Raw genomic sequence first — 18,285 nt, forward strand, 5'->3', positions numbered from 1 at the left:
AGAAGGTTCTGAATTCAAATTCCAACAGATAATCTTGGCTAATCTAGTTGTAAGGGAAGTACTGCAATGTCATTTTGATGAGACATTAAACAGAGACCCCCACCTGTCATAAGTGAGCGGACAAGATTCAACAGCACTGTTCCACAAAGAGCAAAGACATTTTACTAGTGTCCTAATGAAGCTTTATCCTTCAACAACACCTAGCTGTCATGTTTCCGATATTGAAGTATTCATTCTTCATTTTTAAAGTGCTTTGGATTTCCTGAGTTGCTTTACAAATAGTTTATTTTAATAGAGGCTGCTTTTAAATTTTTAACAAGTTTATTATGATATACTTTTCTACACTGAAGAAGAATTTAACATGGCCAATGCACCTAACTAGCACGTCTTTCGGACTGTGGATGAAAACCAGAGCACCCGGAGGAAACCCACACAGACACATAGAGAACATGTAGATTCCACACAGACAGTGATCCAAGCTGGGAACTGAACCCGGGTCCCTGTCGCTGTGAGGCAGCAGTGTTGACCACTGTACCATCGTGCCACCCTTACCTTAATATCTTAGTGATCAGTGTTTAATAGTCATTATACCTGGTTTAACATTGAGCACTTGTATCTTTCAAAAGTTTAATTTAAAGGGGTAAGACATAACAGGTTTGCTCCTCTTGCTCCGTGTGGTAGGCTGGGGACAGTTCCAGTCCCCTCGGTCAGCATGTGTGCAGGAAGGGTCTCCAGTTACAGCTCCTGGAATCTCGAGTTTCAGAGCTGTAGCAGCGGCTGGAGACACTGTGGAGCATCTGCGAGTCAGAGTGTATTGTGGATAGCACGTATAGAGGGGTAGTCACACCGCAGGCTCAGACTCCGCAGGCAGAAAGAGAATGGGTGACCAACACAGAGCAAGAGAGATAGGCAGGCAGTGCAGGAATCTCCTGTAGCCATTCCCCTGCAAAACAAATATACCACTTTGGATACCGTTGAGGGGAATGACCTCTCGGGGGAAAGCAGCAGCAGCTACCAAACTCGTTGCACCACGGTTGGTTCTGCTGCAGAGGGGAGGGGTAAAAAGTGTGCCAGTGCAATAGTTGTAGGGGATCCAATTGTAAGGGGAATAAACAGGCATTTCTGTGGCCGTAAACGAGACTCCAAGATGGTATGTTGCCTCCCTGGTGCTAGGGTCAAGATGTCTCGGAGCAGGTACAGGACATTCTGGAGGGGGAGGGTAAACAGCCACTGGTCGTGGTACACATCGAAACAAACAACATAGGCTAAAAAAAAGGATGAGATCCTAAACATCCTAAAAAGGATGAGATACCGGGAGCTAGGAAGAAAGTTAAGAAATTGGACCTCAAAGGTAGTAATCTCAGGATTACTACCGGTGCCATGCGCCAGTCAGAGTAGAAATGACAGGATATATCGGATAAATACGTGGCTGAAGAGATGGTGTCAAGGGGAGGGTTTCAGATTCCTGGGGCATTGGGACTGGTTCTGGGGGAGAAGGGACCTGTACAAATTGGACAGGTTACACCTAGGCAGGACTGGGACTGATGTCCTAGGGGGACTGTTTGCTAGAGCGGTTGGGGAAGGTTTAAACTATTATGCCAGGGGAATGGGAACCTATGTAAGGAGTCAGAGAAGGAGGGAGCAAGGACAAAAAAAGTAGAAAATGGAATAAGAAAAGTGATAGGCAGAGAAACCAAGGACAAAGTTCAAACAGAGCTATAGAGAAAAATATTGGGAGCGAGGCAAACAATGTTAAAAAGACAAGCTTAAAAGCTTTGTGCCTTAATGCGTGGAGCATTTGCAATAAAGTGGATGAACTAATCACGCAGATAGATAAAAACGGGTATGATATAATTGGGATTACGGAGACATAGCTGCAGGGTGACCAGACGTGGGAACTGAATGTCCCGGGGTATTCAATATTTAGGAAGGACAGGCATAAAGGAAAAGGTGGTGGAGTGGCACTGCCGGTTAAAGAGGAAATTTACACAATAGCGAGAAAGGATATTAGCTCTGACAACGTATGGGTAGCTTTGAGAAATACCAACGGGTAAAAAATATTAGTGGGTGTCATATGTAGACCCCCAAACTGCAGTGGTGATGTTGGGAATGGCATTAAACATGAAATTAGTGATGCATGTGATAAGGGAATATCGGTGATCACGGGTAATTTTAATTGGCATATAGATTAATCAAATTAACCACAATGCCATAGAGGAGGAATTCCTGGAGTGTATACGGGATGGTTTTCTTGACCAATATGTGGAGGAACCAACGAGAAAGCAGGCCATCTTAGACTAGGTACTGTGTAATGAGAAGGGAATCATTGCCAATCTAGCTGTACGAGATCCCTTGGGGATGAGTGACCATAACATGATAGAATTTTTTATCAAGATGGAGAGTGAAGCAGTTGATTCGGAGACTAGGATACTGAATCTTAATAAAGGAAACTATGAGAATATGAGGCATGAGTTGGCCTTGATAGATTGGGAGAGTTACTTAAAGGGATGACAGTGGATTAGTGCAATGGCAAACATTCAAGAACGCATGGGGGAACTGCAGCAACTGTTTATTCCTGTCTGGCACAAAAGCAAAATGGGTAAGAGGGCCAATCCATGGCTTACAAAGGAAATTAGAGAGAGTATCCGATCTAAGGAAGAAGCATACAGATTGTCCAAGAAAAATAATAGGTCTGAGGATTGGGAGCAGTTTAGAATTCGGCAGAGTACCAAGGGATTGATGAAGGGGGAAATACAGTACGGAAGCTAGCTTGCAGGGAATATAAAGATGGACACTAAGAGTTTCTACAGATACAAGAAGAGAAAGAGGTTGGTGAAGACAAATGTGGGTCCCCTACAGAGAGAAACAGGGGAATATATAATAGGGGACAAAGAAATGGCCGAGCAATTGAATACATACTTCGGTTCTGTCTTCACAAAAGAGGACACAATTCAAATGCCAGAAATATTGGAGAATGCAAGATTTAGTGAGAGGGAAGAATTGAGGGAGATCTATCTTAGTAGAGAAATGGTGCTGGGAAAGTTGATGGGATTGAAGGCAGATAAATCCCCAGGGCCTGATAATCTACATCCCAGAGTACTTAAGGAAGTGGCTCTAGAAATAGTGGGTGCATTGGTGGTCATCTTCCAGGATTCTATAGACTCAGGAATAGACCTTGCAGATTGGAGGGTAGCGAATGTCACTCCAAATTCAAAAAGGGAGGTAGAGAGAAAACAGGGAATTATAGACCAGTAAGCTTAACATCGGTAGTGGGGAAAATTCTTGAATCCATTATCAAGGACTTTATAGCAGAGCATTTAGAAAGCAGTGGCAGGGTCAGACAGAGTCAGCATGGGTTTATGAAGAGGAAATCATGTTTGACAAATCTGTTGGAATTCTTTGAAGATGTAACTAGTAGAGTTGACAAGGGGGAACCAGTCAATGTGGTATATTTGGACTTTGAGAAAGCGTTTGACAAAGTCCCGCACTAAGAGATTGTCGTGCAAGATTAAAGTGCATGCGATTGGGGGAAGTGGATTGAGATGGATACAAAACTGGTTGGCAGAGAGGAAACAAAGAGTAGGAATTAATGGGTACTTTTTCAAATTGGCAGGCAATAACTAGTAGAGTGCCACAGGGATCGGTGATGGGACCCCAGCTATTCACAATACATATTAATGATTTGGATGAGGGAACAAAATGTAACATCTCAAAGTTTGCAGATGATACCAAGTTGGGTGGGAGAATGAACTGTGGCAAGGATGCAGGGATACTTCAGAATGATCTGGACAGGTTGGGTGAATGGGCTAATCAATGGCAGATGCAGTATAATTTGGATAAGTGTGAGGTTATTCACTTTGGAAATAAAAACAAGGAGGCAGATTATCACCTGAATGGCTATAAATTGAGAGAGGGGAATGTGCAGCGGGACCTGGGTGTCGTTGTGCACCAGTCACTGAAGGTAAGTATGCAGTTGCAGCAGGCGATAAAAGCGACAAATGGCATGTTGGCCTTCATTGCGAGAGGTTTCGAGTACAGGAGCAGGGATGTGTTGTTGCAATTATACAGGGCCTTGGTGAGGCCACACCTAGAGTATTGTGTGCAGTTTTGGTCTCCTTTCCTGAGGAAGGATGTTCTTGCTCTCGAGGGAGTGCAGCGAAGGTTTACCAGGCTGATTCCGGGGATGGCAAGACTGATGTATGAGGAGAGATTGACTAGGTAAGGATTGTTTTTGCTGGAGTTCAGACGAATGAGGGGGGATCTCATAGAGACGTATAAAATTCTAACGGGACTAGACAGGCTAGATGCAGGGAGGATAATCCCAATGGTGAGGGAGTCCAGAACCAGGGGTCCCAGTCTGAAGATTCAGGATAGACCGTTTAGGACAGAGGTGAGGAGACATTTCTTCACCCAGAGTGGTGAGCCTGTGGAATTCATTTCCACAGGAAGTAGTTAATGCCAAAACATTGAATTTATTCAAGAGGTGGCTGGAAATAGCACTTGGGGCGAATGGAATCTAAGGTTATGAGGAAAATGCAGGATTAGGCTATTGAGTTGGATGATCAGCCATGATCGTAGTGAATGGCGGAGCAGGCTCGAAGGGCCAAATGGCCTCCTCCTGCTCCTATCTTCTATGTTTCTATATATTTTTGTATTAGTATACATGAATTAAGATATACACTGCCAAGATGTCATTTAAAATCTGCATGACAAAAATGTGACAATGAATGGTCAACTACATAGTATTTGCAATACTGGAAGAATTTATTCCACCCTGCTGAATCTGCACTGGTATTTATGCTCCATATGAACCTACTTCATCTCACCCTATTTGCATATCGATCTATTCCTCTCTTCAAGTGATAATTGAGCTTCACCTCAACTAACTTCATATTGTAATAAGTAATATCATTACTAAACAAAGGTGACATTTAATTTATAAAACAAAAATCAAAACATAATATTTTTACAAGATTAAAGGATCTTTGCTAATGAGTTATTCTTCATATGATATAAACATTCTTACAGGAATAATCTATAATGCAAAAGGTGAATTTAATCTAATTTCACGTATTCTATAATTAGATGTTAAGCAGGCATCTTTGGTGTACAGCTGTTTGAGATATTTAACCATCGACAAAAATAATTACCTGTCTACATCCTGAGTGCCCAGGAGTTGCTGCACTTGTCTGCAGGTGTCAGCATTGACAGAGCTACACAGTTTGCCAATCATATTCACTAACACACTAGGAGGAGTGGATTCAGCTGAAAAGTAGTTCAAATTTTTTAAAGGGTTATCTTATCACAAAGAAAATAAAACAAATATAAACAAATGTTTAATCTTATTTATCAAATAATTTTAAGATATTTGTAAATAAATTAGCTTATTTCTTTTGCGGTTTCTTCCTAATAATTTTATAGCAAAATGTAACAGCCATAAAAATACTCTAAATTTTAAGTTTCTTACCTAACCCCAAAACCTGCCGGAGATTTTTCATAGCGTTGCTCATTTCGCCAAGTTTAGAGTATACTTCATTCATTCGAGGATAAATTCCACTGAGAGAACTCACATCAAACAGTTTCTGGAAATGGGATATAATAGCCTCCAGTGTTTGTGGTGAAGCACGCTTACACCCCTAGAATGATAAACAATTAGTTTGTTCTTGTACTTCTGATCATTAATAAATTGCAAGTCAATAACTGGCAATGTGATTCTATGCATGTCTCAGACACCAAGACTTCTTGTATAATCCCTTAACCAATTAGCAGATTCAGCTTTTAACACAGTGCAAAGAATGTCCCATTGCCAAATCAATAAGAGAAATGCATACAATGCATTAAAGGACCTTAAAGAGTACAATCATTCAATATTACTCAGCTCTGATCCTGAGGTTAAACTGTTGCATGCACCTGGAGTAATTTATAGTAGCAAAATAATTTCAGTAGAAAGGGACGCTAAATAGTCCTCTCCATATATGGCCTGCCTACCTGACGGGAACACATTGTTCTTCCTCATAATTTTTTGTCTGATTATCTATTACTTACAAAATTAATTTGACTTTTTTTTAAATGAGCTTTGGGGGGGGAAAAAATAGGCATATTTGAAGATGGCCAGTTCTATGACATAGTAACCATAATTTTAACTGGGTTGGCAAGATCCCAGCAGATTGCTCGAGTATGCTTGTGCCTGGACTAAGGTATCATACTTTGAATCGAGATATGCAAAAAATTACTTTCCTGTTTTTATAAATGTAACAGATAATGTTAGAAATAGTAAGCAACCAAGCAAATGAGCTTTGGAGCATTAAGCAAATAGGAAAAAACATTTCTATGGCCAAAAACAGGGAACTGGCTTTTGAGGAGAGGGATCTGAGGTAATTGAATGTTTTCTAAGCATAGCACTGTGGAGAATTTTACTTTTAAAAATCACACCCATCCAGCTCAAATGCAGTTTTTGAAAGTGAACTAGATCTGTCAGATGATGTCAGGATTAAAAACAAAAGCAAAAACAAATGTAATGAATAACTTCCTTCTTTTCACATGTAGAAAGGAAAAGCATTAGCTTACAGTTTGGAAATAGTGCAACAGTAACAGTAATAAAACATTGTGTGCTGAATTTATGCTGCATATCATTATCAATAAAATATAGTACTACATGTTTCCCTTCACCTAAACAGAGACAGAATACAAAAAAATAATTTTGACAATTGAGGCATACTTCCAATGCATTATTTTCATGCTTATTGCCAAGATCATCTAAAATTGCATCCACTGTCAACTGTAGGTCCTCAACCCTGACTTCATCACTTGAGTCATACATATCCGTAGACTTTCCATGCATCAACTTCGACAACTTTTTTAAAGATCCATACAAGCCCTGGACAAAGAATTAAAATATGAATCAAGCACAATCAATATCAGAATGGCATATAGTTGTTATAAAATAGCTTTGAATAGAAATTAATACTTTCTAGCAAGCACACAATTGTATATGCTAAGCACCCACGAGGAATTCAAAATAGTGGCACATACTTTATCTATAAATGGAAATAATTCAGCATATTTTAATTAATAAGACCACAACTATGCTGAGTTTTTCCAAAGCCAGAATGAAAGTTGGTAAAAAATAAACAGAGATAATTGAGGAAAGCACTCCACACAGTAATGAAAGCAAGTGTTTCTGAATATATGCGTAGGTTAGAGGGATTAGCGCGCAAATGTGTAGGGATATGGGGATAGGGCCTGGGTGGGATTGTGGTCGGTGCAGACTCGATGGGCCAGATGGCCTCTTTCTGCATTGTACGGTTTCTAAGATTCTATATGTCTAAAATTAAGTTTTAGAACTGATTCTACAACAAGGTGCAGATGTATAATTCTCTCTCATTCACAAATGATAGAGCACTTGGTTTCCTAACGTATAATGCAAAGGAGCAGGTAAAATAGGCTCCCTTAAAATGATCCAGGAGCAGAAAGTGAATGATGAGCTATTGGAGTGTACAACACCAGAACCCAATCTTAATTACATTTGAAAAATCTGTTTTGACTAAAAATGTACAAAACAACTGACCCAAACAATCTTTTAATTTTTTAAAAATTAATTCATGGGATGTGGGCATCATTGACTAGGCCAGCATTAATTGCCCATCCCCAATTGCACTTGAAAAGGTGATGGTAAGCCATCTTCTTGAATTGCTGCAGTTTATGTGGTGTAGGTACACACACACTGCTCGTGGAAAATCCTGCAGTAATGTCCAAGGAATGAGATGACTGAACTCCAACAACCACAACCAACTTAATTTATGCAAGGTATGACCCCAATCAGTGGAGAGTTTCCCAATTGCTTTCAGTTTTACTAGTGCTCCTTGCTGCCACACTCAGTCAAATGCAGCTTTGATGTCAGATGAAGGCACTCTCACTTCACCTCTGCAGTTCAGCTCTTTTGTCCATGTTTGGACCAAGGCTGTAACAAAATCAGGAGCTGGGTGACCCTGGTGGAACCCAAGCCGAGTGTCAGTGAGCAGGTTGTTGCTGTATAAGTGCTGCTTAATAGCACTGTCGACGACATCTTCCATCACTTTACCGATGATAGACTGATGGGGCAGTAATTGGCCAGGTTAGATTTGCCCTGCCTTTTGTGACAGGGTAAATTTCCATGTTGTCAGGTAGATGCTAATATTGAAGCTGGAATTGCTTGGCTAAGAGCGCGCCATGTTCTGGAGAACAGGTTTTCAGCACTATTCCAGAATATCGTCAGGGCCGCAAAGCCTTTGCAGTATCAAGCACCTTCAACCATTTTTTGATGTCACATAGAATGAATCAAATTGGGTGCTGTGATGCTGAGGACCTCAGGAGAAGGCCGAGATAGATCATCAATTCAGCACTTCTGGCCGAAGATAGCTGCAAATGCTTAGGCCTTGACTTTTGCACTCATTGAAAATGGGGATATTTGTGGAGACTCCTTCTCCAGTTATCAGTTAATTGTCCACCACAAATCATGACTAGTTTTAGGACTGCAGAGCTTTGATCTAATCTTTAGGCTGTGTGATTACTTAACTTTGACTATCATATGCTGGAATCATAGAATCCCTTCAGTGCAGAAGGAGGCCATTCAGCCCATTGAGTCTGCACCGACCACAATCCCACCCAGACCCTATCCCTATAACCCCATGCATTTACCCTAGCTAGTCCCCCTGACACTAAAGGGAAATTTAGCATGGCCAATCCACCTAATCTGCACAGCTTTGGAGATGCTGCTTCATATTGTTTGGCACGCAAGTAGTCTTTTGTTGTAGCTTCACTAGGTTGACACGCTCATTCTTCATGTACGACTGGTGCGGCTCCTGGCATCCCTCCTGCACTCTTCATTGAACCAGGATTGATCCCTGGCTTGAAAGTAATGGCAGAGTGATGGATATGCCAGGTCATGGGTTTACAGATTGCGGCTGAATACAATTCTGCTGCTGTTAATAGCTCTCAGCACCTCAAATATGCCCCGTTTTGATTTGCTCGGTCTGTTCAAAATCTATCCCATGTATTTCAGTGACAGTGCCACACACTACATGATGGAGGATATCCTCAATGTGAAAATGGGACTTCATCTCCACAAAGACTGTATGGTGGTCACTCCTACCATTGCAATCATTGATAGATGCAGCTGTAGATTTGTGAGGACAAAGACAAGTAGTTTTTCCCTTAGGCTCGGTCCATAGTGGTGCTACCAAACCACTCTTGGTGACGGACATTGAAGCCCCTTGCCCATCTTTGACTTAATTCCATAATACATCATGGGATCTGGAGTCAATGTTAAGGATTCCCAGGGTACCTCTTTCCTGACTGTGTACCACCACCTCTGGTGGGTCTGTCCTGTCAATGGGACAGGACATATCCAGGGATGGTGATGGTAATGTCTGGGACAGTGGACATAAGGTATGGTTCCGTGAGTATGACTATGTCAGGCCAATGCTTGTCTTGTCTGTGAACAGGTCTTCCACTTTTGGCACAAGTCCCCAGATGTTAGTAAGGAGGACTTTGCAGAGTCAACTGTGCGCCATTGTTTCCGGCACCTATGTTGATGCTGGCTGCTCCGTTTTGTTTCATTCCTTATGGACATTTCTGTAACAGTTTCATACAGTTAATAAGTTTGCTAAGCAATTTCAAAAGGCATTTAAGAGTCCAAGAGTGGGCTTGGAGCCACGTGTAGGCAAGGATTAGTGAGGACACAAATTCTATTCCCAAAAGGACATTAGTGAACCAGATAGGATTTTATGGCACAGGCTGTCATGGTGAGATTTGAACCCATGTCCCAATAGGATCAGCCTGAGCCTCTGGATTTCTAGTCCAGTGACATTACCACTACCTTCCAGAGAGTTAAGAGCTCAATAAATAATATCCCACAATTAAGAGTATTTATAAATCAGTTCGAATTGAATTGCATTACATGACAAATATATGTTACAATACCTTCAGTGCAATTAATTGTTCAGCCCACACCTCTATAGTACCAACAAGGTGTACCAAAATGTCATCTGGAATAGTTTCTACTTGGGGTTGTGTAAGCAATTTTTGCCTCAGTTTATAAATCTTTGTTGGAACATGTTCACTGTTTATAATAAAGTTAAGATCATTTAAAATCTGGAAGAAAAATGTAAAATAAAAACAAACGTTGTAGAATGGATTTTAGACTATGAAAACAAATCAGAAACAGTGTTCAATAGGCTTTTAGCAAATATATTGATATGCTTAGGCCTTTTGGCAATTCTTTCCATTCATTATTTATCATCACATACCAATGCTGCACAATAACTGGTGAAAGGGGTAAGGAAGTTTAGGATTAACATATGCAAGTGGTTGAACAGCAACATCAATGGTATAGTCTTGGTGTCAACCTAAATTTCCAATCAAACTCATCCTACCATTCTTGATTTCCTGCATTTTGGAACTGAGGTATGTTTCAACGTTGAAGTAGAGTGTAAACTTTGAGTTACCCGTACATGTTTGGCAGGGATACATATAAAAATTGTCATGTTACAAATCAAACAAATATACTGCTTCAATAAATTTTGTTGAGCTAATAAAATAAGTTTGACAAAGGTATTCCACATAAGACCTTAATGTATCCACAATGTTTTAACCATTGCCCTTTATTTTCGAGGTCCCACAAGAAACTATTTTTTTAAAAAGTGAAAATAGTATGGCGTGGAGAAGAAAAAATATATAATCTAAATTTAAGATTTACCTTCTGCAGTTTGGGATGAGCTGCTGCTAACCTCGACTTCTCATAAACAGCTGGTATAAGGTCTTTTACATTAGTGACTTCCATTTCTTTGCAAATACTCTAGGAGGGGAACAAAACTGGAAGATCAACATAGGAAATACAATTTCTTAAGTATTGTATAAGTAAATGGGTATCATCTTTCATTATTGTGTGATAAGGGCGAATATCGTTTGAGGGATGAGATCATGATTTCAGACTAATTATAAGCAGCTATTTGAATTTAATGTTTTTGCATTAGAAATGCCCCTAATATAAAAAAAGTTATTAGTGCTCGAGTAGCATGAGGCACAAACCAAAAGCAACATTTGACTTTATTCCAGCAGAGATGTACAAAACCTTATAAATGAGATCCATTTTCTGGGAAACCAATATCCTTAAAATGTTAAGTAAAAGAAAAATTAAATCCTGGTATAGTTCTTGCCGCCATTTCTTTCTCATTTTAATACAGAAGGCTGCAAAGTAATTGTCAGGAATTTCTTAAAACGTAACATTTGATTTCCACAGATATTTAATAGATGGTTTCTTAATTCTCTCATTTTTTTTAATATTTAGTTTGCTGCATAAGCATTGAGGGACATATTAATTCAAAACAGGCAGCATTTTCCCATTTTACTGCAAACTGGCGCAGCGGGTGGGAAGAACGGCATGAACACCACCAGCCCCAAGAGCGGTTTCCTCCGGCATATTTTTTGGGAGTTTAAAAAAACGTAAATGGGTCATATACTGTCACGCTGGCGGGAGGGGTTCTAGCAACTTAGTTTTTATCAAATTGGGATGCCATTTTTAAAGGACACCATGATACAAACAATTAAAAATAGAACCCCACCCCACCACACACACCACCCTCCCGCCCAAGTCACTGCCTCTGCCTCCTGCCAAGAGGTAAGGCATAGAAACATAGAAAATAGATGCCGGAGTAGGCCATTTCACCCTTCGAGCCTGCACCACCATTCAGTATGATCATGGCTGATCATGCACTTTCAGTATCCCACTCGCAATTTCTCTCCATGCCCATTGAGTCCTTTAGCTGCAAGGGCCACATCCAGCTACCTCTTGAACATATCTAATGAACTGGCCCCAACAGCTTTCTGTGGCAGAGAATTCCACAGGTTCACAACTCTGAGTGAAGAGGTTCTTCCTCATCTCAGTCCTGAATGGATCCAGGGGAGCCCAGGTGGAGGACACGGTGGCTGGAGTGGCAGGCCCAGGGGAACCCGGGTGTAGCACGTGGTGGCTGGAGTAGCAGGGCCCAGGTGGAGCCCGAGTGCAGCATGGAGTGGTTGGGCCTGGGGGAGCCAGCGGAGTGCAAGGCAGCTCGAGCAGAGTGTAGAGAAGGAGGCAGCTGAAATGGTGGGGCCCACGGATGCCCGAGCAAAGCATCAGGCAACAGGACAGGCAGGGCACAGGGATACCTGTGAAGCATGGGGTGGCCCAAGTGGGGTGGAGCCCAGAGGCTACTGAACCATTGCAGTATTATATGATGGAGGTTCTTACAATAACACTAATCCACAATGTCGTTAAATTTGAGACATTTCAGATGATGGATATTCAAAAGAACAAACACGTTCCAATACCTTGAGCAATCTTTTACAGGTGGCCTCCTGCATGCAATCCAGGTCTTCAACTTTGTTACTGATGAATTCTTCATTATTCCCACCTCGGCAGCTGCTACCTGAAAAGCTGGTTCCAAGATGTCATAAACTAAATACATCCTTGATGTTTTAACAAATGGGCTTCAGTCAGATAACAGGTGGTATAAAGTTACATATGACACAAAAGAATAACAGAAAATACTGAAACACAGATGAGATTTCTCGGAAAAGCAGACGCAGTTTAATGTTTTCAGGCAAATTCTTCATCAAAACTTGAAGATATGAATACTGGATAAACAAAGTAATGGGTGTGCGGTTAGGAAAAAAAAAAAATCAGGAAACAAAATGCCTCTCCCACCCACCCACCCCTTGCTCAAAACCTATGACATCTCCAACATTTCCTGGTTCTGATGAAAGGTCCTTGACCTAAAAAGCTAACTCGGTTTCTCTCTCCACAGATGCTGCCTGACCTGTTAAATGTTTCCAGCATTTTCTGTTTTTAGTTCAGATTTCCAGCATTTGCAGTATATTGCTATCCCAATAAACTAGCAAATTAATGCAATACCCTCTCTCTTTCAGTGGATAGAAGGATAAGGATATTAGGGGTTCACCATAAATTGCAAACAGGATAGCAACCACGCATGCATAATTAAACACATGAATTAGGAAGTTGCTATCTTGAGTTGCTTGTTCATACAGAAGCTTCACTTCCCAGTATCCTACCGAGTGTGTGATTTTGCTTAGGACAGGTGCACTCTGAAATCACCAGAAAAAGTTAGGATTTATTTATAGGGCAGAGAGAATCAGAAAACGAGATCTCGTCGGTGTTGTTCTCTTTTTCCGAGCCTCATGATTTAGCACCCATGTCGCCATTTGTGCTCACTGCAGGCACGGATGCAAAGTCACACCAACTGTATATCTTGTGCTCCTGGCTCCATAATAGCTTAACCCTAGAGTAGCTCTGACGTGTCAACTCATGTGAGTGCTATTGGAATGCTGCCAAGGCAGCCCTCTTCATTGTGGCACATCTATAACGAGTGAAATTTAGTCACTCCTATAAACTAGGTGAAAGAAACAAATTCATTTAGAAACTTCAGACACAAGTGCAACTAGAAGAGGGAAAAATATAGGACGAGTAAAAATAAACTTTCATGAAAGGATTGTTTGCTTTATTTTATTTGATTACCAGATTAGTATCACTAGTTCTAATGTTGCAGCAACTTTACTGTAATTTTATGTGGTGGCTGAACAAATTAACAGTACAATTTCCCAGTGGCAACTCAAACATGAAGATGGAAGTTTTGGAAAGCTAGCCACCCTGTTTTGAGTTTTAAAATATTTATGGATGTTAGTATTCAAATAAAGCCATCATGAGAGACAATCCTGAAGTTCTGATTTAACAGGTACCACAGTGCTTCAGTCCAGAACCAAGGATTCTACGCAAGCGCTGTGTGGCCAGTTCATGGTACAAGTAGATGCAGGTGTTTTGATGAAGAAATGAAGCAATAATTTTGAATAAAAATAGACTATCATTTTCTCAGTTAATATATGCAACGTCAACGAACAACGAGGAAAGATATTTATCTTAAAAGCAAAATACCACAGATGCTGGAAATCAGAAATAAAAACAAAAAGTACAAGAAAAATTCAGCAGATCTGGCAGCATCTGTGGAGAGAGTAACAGTTAACGGGCAGAATTCTCCAGCTGTTCACATCAGCAGGATTCTCCCTTCCTGCTGCAGTAAACAGAGATTTATCTGGCTGAGTGCCAAATTCTCCGGTCTCTCTGGCAGTGGCGGTGGGGCCTGAACCATTGGAAAATTCTGGTCAATGTTTTGAGGCCAATACGACTTTTCTTTGGAGCTGAAGATATTTATCATTTTCACCTTTTTTGAACTAGTTTCAGATTTTGATTTTTCTGCAAATTTTGATGATTTCTGGACTTTGTTTCTTTTAAATCAGCCTCATCGGTCTAGAAGAAAAACCACATTGCTTTGTTATAAAACAAAAAGATAGAAACGAGACATTCAGCACATTCAATCTCTACAGGTTTGCGATGAAGATCATTTCATCCAAGATTTTCCTAGTTGAACGAATCCATTCCTCTTCTGAATAATTCATAAATCAGCATTCTCTGTGCTTCTTGGCAGATCACTTCATGAAATTCACAAAGGGTTCTTCAACTTAGCTGACAGTTTACTAAGCATGTGTTTTGTCTTTTCTAATTCTGTTATTTTTACAAGGGCAATTAGGATGGGCAATAAATGCTGACGTAGCCAGCAATAATGCCCACATCCCATGAATAAATATTTTAAAAATCACATATAATCCTTCAAATTTTCATTCACTATGCTCCCCAGTCGTTTTTTTAAATAATAAAATAGTTTTGGGTTATATGTAACAAATTTGAGATCTATCAAGTTGTCTTCAAGAGAGGAGTTAGAGAGGTTTCTGATAGAATAAATAAGAAGAAATTGTTGAGACATTCAGCAAAGGAACCCAAAGAAACATTTTCTTTTTAACACAGTGAATTGCTGCGATCTAGAATGCACTGTCTGAAACAGTAGTCGAAAGAGATTCACCAGTAGCGTTCAAAATGGAATGGGTAAAAGGTTGTGCAGAAAGCCTTTCAAAATTTTGGGTAAAAGGAGAGGACTGAAATTAGTTGGATAGTTCTACCAAACAGCCAACATGTGCTAAACAGCCTCTCCCTGTGCTCCATCATTCAATGATTCAATATGGGTTTCTTTGTTTATGCCTCTGGTTGGTGGCATTTGTAAGAAGTTTAACAACACCAGGTTAAAGTCCAACAGGTTTATTTGGTAGCAAAAGCCACACAAGCTTTCGGAGCTCTTAGCCCCTTCTTCAGGTGAGTGGGAATTCTGTTCACAAACAGAGTTTATAAAGACACAGACTCAATTTACATGAATAATGGTTGGAATGCGAATACTTACAACTAATCAACTAAAGGGGCTAAGAGCTCCGAAAGCTTGTGTGGCCTTTGCTACCAAATAAACCTGTTGGACTTTAACCTGGTGTTGTTAAACTTCTTACTGTGTTTACCCCAGTCCAACGCCGGCATCTCCACATCATGGTGGCATTTGGGCAGAGAAGAGAAGGAAGGTTGGGAGACAAGATGGAGTTCAACAAGCAAGGCCTGAGAGCCTTTTCTTGTCCCAGGTACATAAAGTGTCATTTTGAGCTCCTTAATTACACACTTATCTTCTGTACTCCAAATCCCAAAAGTGTACTCTTTAGTCAAATGCAGGGAAGTGTGAAGTGATGCATTTTGAAAGCGAAAATTAGGAGACTTTATTGTGTTAGCCACCAAACAGAATGCCGGTGAAAATGGAATCTCCGTTTGAACAATGGGACTTGTAGTGATTTAAGTACCAAGAAATTGCCAGTGTGCCTTGCAACTGCCTTGCCTTGATGGTACTCAAAACACTGAGTGAAGGAACTTTCAAAAGGACACTGGAATACTTGCCCGGATGTGGTAGGGAGAAGGGATCTCGTTAGAAAGCCAGGATGAGATTGGGACTACAAGCCTACATATCTGTGAAAGTGTGAGCATATGAACATACGACTTAGGAGCAGGAGTCGGCCACTTAGCCCTTTGAGTCTGCCCAGCCATTCAATAAGATCATGGCTGATCTGCTTTTAACTTCAACCCTACATTCCTGCCTACAGATAACCTTTCATCCCCTTGTTAATCAAGAATCTATCTATATCTGCCTTAAAAATATTCAAAGACTCTGCTTCCACTGCCTTTTGGGGAAGAGAGTTCCATATACTCACGACCCTCAGCGAACTTCTCCTGATCTCTTTCTTAAATGAGCAACCCCTTATTTCTAAACAGTGACCCTTGGTTCTAGATTCTCCAACAAAAGGAAACATCCTCTCCCCATCCACCCTGTCAACATCTCTAAGGATCGTAAAGGTTTTAATCAAGTCACTTGTTACTCTTCTAAACCCCACGAGATATAAACCTAACTCCTCCAACTGTTCCTCGTAAGACAACCCATCATTCCTGGAATTGGTCTAATAAGCCTTTTCTGAACTGCTTCTAACACATTTACATCTTTTCTTAAATAAGAAGACCACAATAATCCAAATGTGGTCTCACCATCGCCCTGCACAAGTCAAAGATAACCTCCCTACTTTTTGTAATCAATTCCCTTCACAATAAACGATAATATTTGACTAGCTTTCCTAATTACTCGCTGTACCGGTATACCAGCCTTTGGGCATTCATACATAAGGACACCCAGATCTCTCTGCACCTCATTCAATCTCTCAACACTTAGATGATGAGCTTTTTTATTCTTCCTGCCGAAATGGGGCAATTTGACATTTGCACACAATATGACCCATTTGCCAGATTTTTGCCCACTCACTTAACCTATCCAAGTCCCTTTGTAGTCTCCTCACATTCTCGTCATAATTTACTTTCCTACCTATCTTTGTGTCATCAGCAAATTTAGCAACCATATCTTCAGTCCCTTCATCCAAGTCATTTATATAAATTGTAAAATATTGAGGCCCCAGCACTGTTTCCTGTGGCACACTACTCATCAGATCCTGCCAATCAGAAAAAGTCCCATTTATGCCAACTCTGTTTCCTGTTAGCTATCCATGCCAACATGTTACACCATGAGTTTTTATTTTAACAATAACCTTTCATGTGTCACTTTTTCAAATGCCTTCTGGAAATCTAGGTACAGTACATCTACCGGTTCCCCTCTATCCACAGCATGTGACTCCTTCAAAGAACTCCAATAAATTGGCTAAACATGATTTCCCTTTCATTGCCTTGAATTTTTCTAAGTGTCCTTTAACATCTTTAGGGTGGCATAATGTATAAGCATGGCACAAAGCATTTCTGGTTTTGTTAATTAGTTAAAGGCAAAGTACCTTTTCTGTAGTTTAGTATATTAGTTGCCATCAGTTTGTTTATTCTAATAAAATTCTTAAAACATGAAAGTTTGTCACTGGATGCTTTCCAATGGTTACTTGGAAATTCCTATTTCTTTTTAAAGTCTCTACGGAGATTGTAACAATATAATAGGTTAAAAGAAATCCAGGAGAGAATTACGCAGTAAACTGTCACAATCCAAAACATACTCACTGAAAGGGTAGTGGCAACATAGTAAAAGTAACTTTCATAGAGAATATGTAAGTAAATGCTCTAACAGAGTGTGGGATTAATTGGGTAGCTCTTTACAAGAGCTCACGTAGACATGAGGGGCCAAATGGCTTCCTTCCGTGCTATATGACTCTGTGACTATAATAAAACTGACAAAAAGGTGACACCAAATTTCCTTGTAATGCTCTCTAAAACCTGAACCACAATTGATCAAATGTACTTTTTAAATTGAATATTCACAAAATGATTGTTAAGTCTGGGTACTTTACATTCATGCATTTAAAGCAATTGTTTGTCAACAGATATTTACTCACAATACGTTTTGAGCAAATCTCAAATTTAATTCATTCAAATCATACCTTTATCAGTACCTTGTCTTCCGGAATCTCATCTAAAACGGAATATTTATGCTTACTATTGTTTCCTTGTTGCTCTTTTCTTTCTCTAGAAACATCTTCAATTTTGTTTTTCTGAGTACTATGATAAATAAAATAACCAGTTACAATGAAATCAGAAAAGTATCTGATCATTCACAATACCACTCAGATACTGTAATTTTATGATAACTAAACTTCAGTACATATTGTAAACTGAGCATGCCAATAAATAGTCTAACACCTACAAAGGTATAATTAAACTACATCAGTTACGAGTGAAAGAGTGTCAGGATAAATTGATTTTTAATTATAGCATCATCAAATAAGTGGCCACTGTTTCGGAAACACATCACAGCTTATAATTTATATCAAATATTTAGTATTTCATTTGTGAAA

General features: G+C 40.0%; 1 protein-coding gene across 1 annotated transcript in view; it reads right to left on the reverse strand.

The window, feature by feature from the left end:
• cep70 (centrosomal protein 70) overlaps positions 1-18,285 on the reverse strand; it is a 50,312-nt gene that overhangs the window by 2,114 nt on the left and 29,913 nt on the right. Inside the window, exons 9-16 of the mRNA XM_078228180.1 lie at positions 17,872-17,989; positions 14,253-14,338; positions 12,349-12,454; positions 10,736-10,834; positions 9,961-10,131; positions 6,719-6,877; positions 5,468-5,636; positions 5,151-5,265 (exon numbers count right to left, since the gene is read on the reverse strand). Of these exons, the coding sequence (XP_078084306.1) occupies positions 5,151-5,265; positions 5,468-5,636; positions 6,719-6,877; positions 9,961-10,131; positions 10,736-10,834; positions 12,349-12,454; positions 14,253-14,338; positions 17,872-17,989 (1,023 nt within the window). The remainder of the gene's footprint in view (positions 1-5,150; positions 5,266-5,467; positions 5,637-6,718; positions 6,878-9,960; positions 10,132-10,735; positions 10,835-12,348; positions 12,455-14,252; positions 14,339-17,871; positions 17,990-18,285) is intronic.

The sequence above is a fragment of the Mustelus asterias genome, chromosome 14, assembly GCF_964213995.1.
Source record: "Mustelus asterias chromosome 14, sMusAst1.hap1.1, whole genome shotgun sequence".
In the NCBI taxonomy this organism is placed as follows: Eukaryota; Metazoa; Chordata; class Chondrichthyes; order Carcharhiniformes; family Triakidae; genus Mustelus; species Mustelus asterias.